The sequence below is a fragment of the Athalia rosae genome, chromosome 5 (genome assembly GCF_917208135.1).
Source record: "Athalia rosae chromosome 5, iyAthRosa1.1, whole genome shotgun sequence".
NCBI lineage: Eukaryota > Metazoa > Arthropoda > Insecta > Hymenoptera > Athaliidae > Athalia > Athalia rosae.
The window spans coordinates 17,078,137-17,088,602 of NC_064030.1; the positions used below are offsets into that span (position 1 = coordinate 17,078,137).

Consider the following 10,466-nt stretch of genomic DNA (forward strand, 5'->3'; position numbering starts at 1 on the left):
CTTTTCTCTCGTCGTATAAATATACAGAAAATCTGTTGTAAATTTTTTCGTGAATGATGCTGTCTGTAATTTTATATTTTACTAAATTCCAGCCAGGGTGTGTCACAGTCAAAGCTACTTCCATATCCTCACTATCATTGCCATTGCTATATATTGTCAGAGGGATATTTTTTCCAGGTGTTATTCGTGAAAAATATTTGGTAAACAGTTCCAAAAATGATGGAGGCAGTGAATCATTAACGTAAATCGTCACAGATTCAATAGGGAATTTATTCTTATGATCCTCATAGAATTCTTCATACCTAAAATAAATTGTTACAGAATGTAAATTTATTTTTTGCAGTTAACGGAATGTGTACCAATGTGTTTAAAAAATTGGATAAAGGAATTCGTACCATTTAGAATAATAATCCGGATCGAAATGTTCGCATAAAAATGTGCCACCGATCCTGAACGTGGAGTTGTGGCTTCCAGTAAATTCGAATAGCACATACCGTACGTTAAATGTAACGTCAGGGCCTTGAGCAAAACAATTCATTATTTCACAAAATTCTTTTGTTCCTTCAGCCTTCGTTATGCGACTCATCATAAAAGTTATGTATTTCTGAAATAAAGATAACAATATTAGAAGTATGACCAGCTCAGAAGATAATCGATTAACTTTTTGATACAATTAAGAAAAATGGGCAACTTATATAAAAGCAAGACTTACGGAATCTCAGATCGATTACCTACGAGTATTAAGACACACTATGAATTGAACAAACAAATTTTGAGATTGTTCCTACTTTTGCCTAGAGCCTAGACAAATAGGATCGGCAATATTTTTTACAAAGATAATAAATCCGCACGGACGTAGTGACCGTTTTTTATGGCAAGCCACAAAATGACAATAAAACTGATGACGACATTTACTTTTTTCATTCCCGCCGTTATTAATCATTGATGGCATTTCCCCACTTGCTTCATCCTCGACCTCCTCTTTGTAGACGGAAATCCCAATTCTTTGCACTTGTCTATACAGTAAAAAAAAAAGAAACAGAAAAAACCGGCAGTAATAAAAAAACTGACGAGTTGACAAAAATTATTCGCCAATTCAATTGAGGAAAATCTTTCAATGTATCTAATGGTGGATCGGAATAACAGTCTTACAATGGATAATATACTGAAGACACATGGTTCCCCAGATTTTAGAAAATTAGTGCTCGGGTTTTTTAAATCTTGTTGCTATCCGCTAGCGAAAAATGAGACATTCATGCTGGCTAGACTGACGAAAATTAACATTGATGACGGTGGAAAAAGTTCGATTAAAGGAGCGATTGTACTGAAAAGAAATGGGCCTGTAACTGGAAATACTGAACATTTTTTGACATGGTGATAACTCGCATAAAAAAAATTTATCAATAAAAATAAAGCTACTGTAAAATTTAGAATAAATAATTTTGCCCAATTAATGTAAATTTGGAAAGTTTTGTAATTAATGATACATATTTATTCCAGGCTCAGCGAAACTATCAGAAGTAATAAAAAGGAGGAATCAAAGTTCTTCTACGAATCGATAGAGCTTTGGATAAATAATTCTCCATGCGGAGATTGTGCAAAGAAGTTAAATCAGTGGTTATCAACAAACAAAGACTTGGAAATCAAACTGAAGATAAATTATGCATATTTCTATACCGGCGGTAATAAAACATTTGAAGATTACATTGATGATCCACTTTCATGTCCGGATGTAATAGAATTGGAAAAACTGATGGTTCAGCAAAGCGTTCCGATAGTGAAAATCTCCAATGATACTTTTGCCACACTTCTCAAAGAATTTTGCCCTTATTAAAAAAACCCATAAAACTTTGACCTAGGATGCTCACCAGCTACCTAGGTACCAAAAATTTCTTCGGAAAGTACCAAGGAACATACATTTCTGATTAATACTGGTTTATTTGGTCATCAACGACAGAAACTGCCATCATCCCGATCATCAAGACATACATGACCGTGCAGTACATTGCCTCATACAATAGTTTCGGAGAAAATACCGTCCAAACAAATAAATGGTATCTTTGTATGCTAACTGCTAGTGTGTACATCGCTAGCGGTAATAATCTGTAGGTGGCATATTTTCTATTGATATCTAGAAAATTATCTCGTGATTTTCTGTAAATAGATGTATACCGAATAAATAAAATTTTTAAAGCAATTTTGAATCACAAGCATCCTCATACTTACTGTTTCTTATGATTGCGTGTCACGCCATAAATAAGTGTCAAGTAGGCTAATACAGGAGCAGAATATGTGTTAATAGCCAAGAAGAGGCCTGTCACGTATGGATTATAACTTTCCATCCCTACGTATCCTGCAGCGACATCGATTGTCGACAAGTTATTAGAATTACCCTGCAACCGGATAATTAACGACCGATTATTCTGTTATAATTATAAATCAATCTACATTACTTGGGCGTATGCCCAATGAAGTTTGGGACAGATTTAAATTCGTTGATGTACCTGATAAAAATAAAATATGTTGCCAAGCCAGTAATGAATGTGAACAACGATATCACGACTATCGGAGCCCCTCAGGGCTCGGTGAATTACAATGCTGAATAAAAGTTGAATAGGTAACAATACCACATTGTAAGGTCTGTGTAACATCGCCGTAACCGTAACCCAAAATTCTATGATGAACCTTAGAAGCAACGATAGAAAATTCCTCCTATTAGTTATTATTGTTATACCCAATCTGAGTAAGGCGATGCTCCAATATATTGAGATCAGTAACCAGAAGACGTGCACCTCGTAGATACCCCTGTAAAAAAGTACCCTAAATTTTTTCATGTAATTCTATAGAAAAAAAGACCTTTGCAATAAACAGTCAAGCTTTGATGTGAACCAGGTAGTGATTCGGAATGAAATAAATCAACTCACCTAGAGGCAGGGTAAAATGGCAGCACCAACACCGTTTCAATGACCATGTGTCGAAGATATATGCAAATTGCGACAGAGGTATTCAACATCAATAAACATTTTCTATATTTTATTTCCTCATAAGTGTATCCCAACCAGACTAAGAATCCCAAAGCTAGAATGCAGTTAGATGATTATAATATATCAATTTTTCTGCGTGTTTTATGATAATCACACTAAACAATTTTCAAAGAAAAATACCAAAAACCAGAAGAACGGTCATGCTGATTTTGCTTTCCTCTTGTTGAAGCCAATCAGCGATATCAGGCAAGTGTGCGTACATATCTCCAGTACTGTTCAAATGCCTAAGTACCGCATGCGCCACCAAGCAGAAAAATATTTCCACACAAATTTGTGCGTTAACGGAATAGTGATAATATCTATGATGATAAGAAACATTAAATTAATAATAAAGAAATGTTAGAATTTCAGCAGGTTAAAACACTCGTAAAAATCGGCAAAGGCCAGTTTTTACCTTGCAGATTGTACGACGATTGATCTGGCGATGTGGTAGAATAAGAGAATGCAGAAAGTTGTCCAGAAAAAAAACCAAGTACGGTGCTCCTCTTCCACAAAACTACTGCTGTTTAAGCTCAGCGCATGAAACACATTCCCTAATACCAACAGGTGCAGTGCAGTGGGTCCATTTTTAATGTGCTGAAAAATTGCGTCCAGTTATTATAGAACAAATTCGATTTTGCTAATTACTTTCATTTTTTTTCAGGTAGCACCGAAATCCTCACCTTGCTAATGAGTTTGAAAGAGAGCTGGAGGTTGGCGCAAATACAACAATTAGCAATGAATATTACGGTTACAAGCCCAAGAAGTAGATTGCTATTTGTATTATCAGCAAATAAGGCTGACTCGTAGTCGTCTGGCAAGATATGATCGAGCAACTTCCAGAGGATTCCATTGACTACAACAAATAGCAAAACTTTCACGGGCCCCAAATTCGTATCTCGTTCGGTATTCGTCACGATGTACAAAGTCTGCTTGACAGAAAATGAAAGATGGAACTAGCTATTTTATCAACAAAAATGAGAATTAAAAACCACGAAGCAAACTTACATGAAACAACAGAAACATTGCAATGATCATAACGCGAAGATCATATTTGGACATGCTGCTCGTAAGTTTGTCGCGCATTGCTGAAAGTGCATCTACATACGATTGTGTTATTTGATCAACAGTGTCAGTTGTAGAGCCGTTTCCCTCTAGCCATGCTGAATGTAACTTGATGGCATCAGCATAATCTTTGTAAGCTCCTGTGGTACGCTTTTGATTAGTTAAATTATTAATGCATTAAGGATCTAGGTAATTTGACTGGTCATGAGATGCTGTTCAGTTGATGAAATCTTACTTGTTTCTTGGTGGTCTGGCAGACTTTGGAAGTGCTTGAAAACTTGCTTGGCATTATAGTAGAGGCTGAATAATCTTTCAGAGCTTGATAGCTCTCTCAATAGATCAATGGAAATACTCCCCAGATTAGATGCGGGAATTGGAATCCCCAGCATAACGGCAAGTGTACTACCAATATCTACTTGGGCCAATTCGAAAGGCTCATCACTTTCTTGAGGACAGGATGCACCGATCGCTACCAGAGGTACCAAAACTTCTTGGGGTGTGTTGCCCCCGTGACCCCCTGAGTCACTCATTCCATGGTCCCCACAGACAACAAAAAGCGTTCGCTCGTTTTGAGAATTCTGTACCACAAAAAAATTGAACCCATATAAAATTGCAAGCGACACAACGCTCAAGTATTTAACGAACGTACCGACTGAGCAACATAAGCCTGAATTTTCCGAATGATATCATCCATTTCTTTCAGTTTTGGTTTTATCAATGAACTGTGGGGGCCTCCTGTATGCCCGATATGGTCAAGTCCGAGATAATGCATCACCATGATGGACCAGTCTTTTTTATTAAGCTCTGTATCAATGTGTCGAGTTACATTGTTGTCAACCTAATTTAACAAGTTATAATTCAACGAGACTTTCTAAAATTAAATAGTGTAAAAACCTGACTTTTACCTCCGTATAATCGGTGACAAAAAATGAGGTAGTTCCATCAGAGCGATAGAATAAATCAGGGAACAATTTGAGCCAAGTATCATCTCCGTAAAATATTAACTTGTGGCCATGATTTTTTGCCTGTAAAAGCAGACTGTCTCCCGATATCTTTTTACTGCCAAAGTTCAGAACAACGTCCACAAATGTTGGGGCAGAGCCAGTAGTTATTGCCTGTATCATTGGAGACAATTTACATAATGATATCTAATTTTTCTCACCATCAGGCAAATGATAGTGGTTTATTTTTTATTCACAATTCATGAAGCGATTCATATTGTGGTATGATACCTTTATTCTAGGCATGGTCACCGTGGGGAATCCAACCTTGGTCCGTAATAGGCAGGCACTATTGTCTCCTATCAATTGTCTTGTAAAAGGCATTGCAGATTTACCAATTGGTCCAGCGACAAAGTCCCATCTCAGTCCGTCAATGACCATGATAATTAATTTTCTTATCACTGGCTTATAGAGTAGTTGATTATTGACCCTAAAGAATGTAGTTTGGAATTGAAATCTTGTATTTTCAAAACCTGCTCATGGGTCAAAACCATTTATCTGAGGATCAGAAGATCTCTGACTCTAATAAAAAAATACATTCCATCAACTACTACAGCTGTGAATACCTTATATGTTCCACATGATCAGGCACATCGTGCATATTTGCAATCCCATCATCTTGGTAATTCAGAGGAAAAAAACCATAGAGAAATAAGAGAGTCGAGAATAAGGTGACGCACATTGCATAGAGCAATGTACAGTAGCGTATACTCTGGAAGCTCTCATCTAAAGAATGAACATTTTATCATTTCAGTATCTACATTGGTACTAATTGTAAGAGCAGATGTGTTTTATAGCTTAACCTTTTCGGCTGTTCGATGAGCTCGTTGCATGAGAGTTTATCATCTAAATTTGGAATTAATTTTGGAATCCAGAAGAATTTAGAATATTTCCATCATCCACTGGGTTATTTTTATGAATACTGAAAAAGTTTATATGAGTAATTTGAATAGTTGTGGCTCATCGAGAACGACCGGCGAGTTCTCAATTTAGTTGCCAGATTACACATATGTAATTTCCAGATAATCAGCTGGCAAACTTTGTCTCTTGAGGTTACGCCCTCTTTCACAGAAAGCTACTAGCAGCTGCTAGCAGTTGACTGAAACTCTCAGCCGGTCATGAGCTGAACCCGCGACGTCCTTGTGGTTGTTTGAATTTATTAGAATTATTACTCGAAATCTGTAATGAATAGATGCTGAAAAAAATATAAATAAATGATTGATTCTTCATATAATTGTTATGATCAGAGTCGAAGTTCTGTGGATGGATTTTTTCGTTTCTACTTCACGTCCAAGATACCTGAATAATAATTCTGTAAAGTTTGAATGTACGTTGTTCGGTTACAAATTAATGAAAAATCAGTTTCCACAATGAGATAACACCTGAAATGACGCGTTTCCAAACCACCTTAAATGAGGTAGCGTCCTCGGCTCGTTTCGATTTTTTTTCTAAGTGGAACGATCGCCGTTAGGCCCTATTCAAACCACTGTTGTTGGGCCGCCCTCAGGGCCCGGTCTGGTGGGATGGAACCTGCAAAGGCATGAGAAATAGAGAAACAGATATTTTTGGACATAATAAAATATTAATTTTAGACATGACAATTAGATCACATAGAAATAAGATAAGCGTTCGACACGAATAAAAAGTAGCATAAGTTATAATAAGCAGTATGAATGAATAATAAAAGTTGCACACAAGTTTACATAAAACACAAACAAGACATGGTACGTACCACATCAAAAATCAAACATGAAATATGAACATAAAACATAAAACAGAACAAATAGATAATCGTAATCATGATTACACATTATCAGTCATCTTATTACTAAACATATTTATAGAAAATGAAAAGATACAATCAAGCAATAATAGAATTGATTTTGAATGGCACGTTTTCTGAAATGAGAAGAAGCATTTGTTAATTAATTCCTATCATACAAATTCTGGAACATACAAACAAGCGATTAACACATCATTATTATATTGAATGAAATTTCTGCAAAGAGAAAATAAGTCATGTTAATTAGTTCATAGAGTAAACAAAATCTGGAACATACAAACAAGCGATTAGCACATCATTATTATATTGAATGAAATTTCTGCAAATAAAAAAACAGCCATGTTAATTAGTTCATAGAGTAGACAAAATCTGGAACATACAAACAAGCGATTAGCACATCATTATTATATTGAATGAAATTTCTGCAAATAAAAAAACAGCCATGTTAATTAGTTCATAGAGTAGACAAAATCTGGAACATACAAACAAGCGATTAGCACATCATTATGATATCGAATGAAATTTCTGCAAAGAGAAAAAAGTAATGTTAATTAGTTTATAAAGTAAACACTTCGAGGAAGTAAGGACCCATCTAAATTTTACAAATTTGAATATAAGAATACAAGAAGCACAACATGCTGATTGCTGAAACATAAGAAAAATTGCATGAGTAGTTAGAGATAGCCTGTGAACAACATCTGATTAGTATTAGAACTAAGAATCTGAAATGTGAAGGTAAAACGGTTGATTATCAGCTAATAAATGCTACATGACAATCTCAGCACATGGAATGTATTACTGGGACCAAAAACTATTTGAAGCGATTCCAATTTATTCGACTCAATAAACTTCTTCCAAAGTGAAACAGATATCTGAAATCAGAAAGCAAACTGCGTTAGTAGCCAGGGACAGCCTGTGAACAACATCTGATTAGTTTGATGAAGTAGAATCTGAAAAGGAACAATTTTGATGAGTTCTCCTAAACTTCGGATTCCTGGAATCAAAAAGCAAACTGCATTAGTAGCCAGGGACAGCCTGTAACAACAACATCTGATTAGCAATGAAAATAAAAATCTGGAAGGTGAAGGTAAATCGGTTGATTCCTAGCTGAGGAATGCTGTGTGACCATTAAGCAATTGGATTGTATTTCTGTGGGCCAAGAAATAATTCAATCAAGTCCATTTTATTCGACTCAAAAAATTTCTTCACGAGTAAATCAGAGTTCTGGAATCAGAAAATAAACTGCATTAGTAGCCAGGGACAGCCTGTGAACAACATCTGATTAGTTTTGTAAATAAGGATTAGAAAAGAAAAAAAATTTGAAGAATTCTCAGCGACTTCGGATTCCTGAAATCAGAAAGCAAACTGTATAATTAGTAGCCAGGGACAGCCTGTAACAACAACATTTGATTAGCAATGAAACTAAAAACTAAACCCTAACATCTGTAAGAAAATTTAGATTAGTATTAGATCTGAAAATAATAATTATTTATTAGAACCTGTAAGAAAATTGTATTAGTACTAATATTAATAATCTGAAAAGCAAAACATTCGTAGTATCTTACAAATAATCCCGTGGAAGTCAAGTACCAGGCACAAACAGGTGCGATAGTACTTGATTCCTTACAATTTTTCGGTTTTTGGGTTTAAAACGCATAAAGCGTTGCAATAAATTTGTTTATCTCCAAGTCCGCGCGCATACGAGCAGCAGCGACGGAACTTGGGTTTTTATATCTTTAAATTCCTGAAAGAAAATCTCTGAAAACATAATCAGTCAATTTTTTACAGCGCCTTGCAAGATGGCAAGTCACGCTAGTTATAGTTATAAAAAATTTCTTAAACCTAAAACATGTAAATATGTAACATGCGATTCCTCGTCCTCGCGCTATATACCCGCGCGAGCAGCGACAGACTTGGAATATTTCTGCTAATGGAAATCGAAGAAATGCAATTTTTAATCGCATCCTTCTATTCCAATTAGCATAGGGAAATGGGGAGAAGAAAAATTTGTGGCGTGGCGGTCGGTGGTCCTCTTCGACGCGACGTCTTCGAGCTCAACGTCCACCTCACTTCCATGCACCACGGCTGGTACGGAGAGCAAAGTGGACGCATTTTGCCCATTCCAAGTGACCAGAAATATTACAGGGAAGAAAAAAACTCAATCTAATTGAATTTGTTTGGTTGGGTTTGTGAACCATTAGAAGTAAAAGCATCTAGTAGATCTCAGCAAAGAGATCTAAAAGACTACACGAAAAGAATTATTATAAAAATATCAAGCAAAATATTGTAGAAAATTAGCTAACGCAATTTGATAAACTCTACGCAATTGATCACTTGGAATTGCTGTGGAAAGAAAAGTTGCACTTCCGATTTCTTGCCTACCCACTTTGGTCAGCCCACATCCCACCCAACGGTTAAAACTATGAGTTGCATACTCGCATTCACACTGCACATACATTCCAAATAGAACCCCTTCGCGATGCATGAATTTACCTATACCTGCCTTTCACCTATATTTATCCAAGAAATGATTTTACTGACGAAATCCCCGAATCACACCAGCGCCGGCGCTTCGAACCATTTCATTCACATTCGCTTTGTCAAACTTTTGACAACTGACTCTATGAAAAAAATTAAAAAAAAAGTCTTTTCAAAGTGTAATTGTGTTCAGGCTGCCCATGCCTCGGCCGAAGCCGTAATTTTGAAGAGGTGTGTGTTTTTTAGGCCGAAATAATTCAAATTTTTATATTTTTAACAAGAAAAACTTAAGGGCTGTGTGTGTAAGGGAAAAAAATTCCCATGTGTTTATACATCTCATTCAAACCAATCTCACTCACATATCACATTCATTGCCGTGGTCTCTCGTTCAAAAACTCACCATACCTGTTGTGTGTAAAAAAAATAGTACGGGCTGCCCATGCCCTGGCCAAAGCCAAAGAATTTAATAAATTTTGAAAAGGTGTGTGTTTTTCTGAGCCGAAATTTATAATCAACATTGAGAATCTTTGAATGATTTTAGTAATTTGATTTTAGTTAATTCAAATTTTGTAGTACTTTGATAGAATGTCATTAGAATCTTTGAACAATGAATTTAATCAATCTCATATCTATTTGTATACTGACAGTGAGCAAAGAAAGTAAAGGGCTGATAGATTTGTGTAAGGGAAGAAAAATTTATGCATGATTAGACATCCTAGATCTCGTTAATCTAAATTTACTTACTTAATAGGTAATAAGCGCAGACTTAACAATTGAAACTAATAATAACTTAATTCCTAATTATTTGTTGTTATTTTCTATATTACTTATAAATATATGTGTTTTGTGTGCATAATATAGGCTGCCCATGCCCCGGCCAAAGCCGTAATTTATAAATTTTAAAATGTGTGTGGTTTTAACGGCCGAAATTCATTAAACTTCCAAAATCTTGAAATGATTTGAATAACGTGATTCTCATGAATTGAAAGACAACAATGTTTCGATAATTTCATTTGAAATCGTATTGGAAAATGGTATAAGCAAAAGAATGAATTTAATTCATATTAATTAAGGGCTTAAAAATGTGTGTGTTTGGGGTAAAGTTTCTTATGACTA

General features: G+C 35.5%; 2 protein-coding genes across 8 annotated transcripts; one reads left to right on the plus strand and one right to left on the minus strand.

The window, feature by feature from the left end:
- Positions 1-174: 174 nt before the first annotated feature.
- Positions 175-6,501, minus strand: LOC105687371 (GPI ethanolamine phosphate transferase 2-like). Of its 7 annotated transcripts, XM_048656015.1 has the most exons (17): positions 5,893-6,496; positions 5,656-5,815; positions 5,321-5,519; positions 4,994-5,203; positions 4,738-4,926; positions 4,324-4,666; positions 4,032-4,228; positions 3,707-3,952; positions 3,439-3,620; positions 3,165-3,343; positions 2,925-3,078; positions 2,505-2,805; positions 2,227-2,393; positions 916-1,016; positions 713-801; positions 396-604; positions 175-302 (listed from the first exon to the last, which is right to left on the minus strand). In XM_048656015.1, exons 1-15 carry the CDS (start codon positions 5,933-5,935, stop codon positions 785-787), a joined length of 2,688 nt encoding a protein of 895 aa, XP_048511972.1. In that variant the 5' UTR covers positions 5,936-6,496; the 3' UTR covers positions 175-302; positions 396-604; positions 713-784. The 7 variants fall into 7 exon arrangements, with proteins under 7 accessions (XP_048511972.1, XP_048511968.1, XP_048511971.1 ...); XM_048656011.1 differs by having other exon boundaries at positions 713-1,016; positions 5,893-6,497; XM_048656014.1 differs by lacking the exon at positions 713-801.
- Positions 1,023-1,917, plus strand: LOC125501100. Its single transcript, XM_048656034.1, has 2 exons — positions 1,023-1,374; positions 1,501-1,917. The coding sequence occupies exons 1-2, from the start codon at positions 1,118-1,120 to the stop codon at positions 1,832-1,834; spliced, it is 591 nt and encodes a 196-aa protein (XP_048511991.1). The 5' UTR covers positions 1,023-1,117; the 3' UTR covers positions 1,835-1,917.
- Positions 6,502-10,466: the final 3,965 nt, after the last annotated feature.

Bases quoted from the DNA above. Each gene is read 5' to 3' on its own strand.
- LOC105687371 (XM_048656011.1), bottom strand. From the start codon at position 5,935: ATGATAAACTCTCATGCAACGAGCTCATCGAACAGCCGAAAAG. The intron at 4,667-4,737 runs GTACGTTCGTTA...TTTGTGGTACAG, and splicing joins AGGCTTATGTTGCTCAGTCG to AATTCTCAAAACGAGCGAAC. The intron at 4,229-4,323 runs GTAAGATTTCAT...AGCGTACCACAG, and splicing joins GCCAGACCACCAAGAAACAA to GAGCTTACAAAGATTATGCT.
- LOC125501100 (XM_048656034.1), top strand. From the start codon at position 1,118: ATGTATCTAATGGTGGATCGGAATAACAGTCTTACAATGGATAATATA. The intron at 1,375-1,500 runs GTGATAACTCGC...TATTTATTCCAG, and splicing joins ACTGAACATTTTTTGACATG to GCTCAGCGAAACTATCAGAA.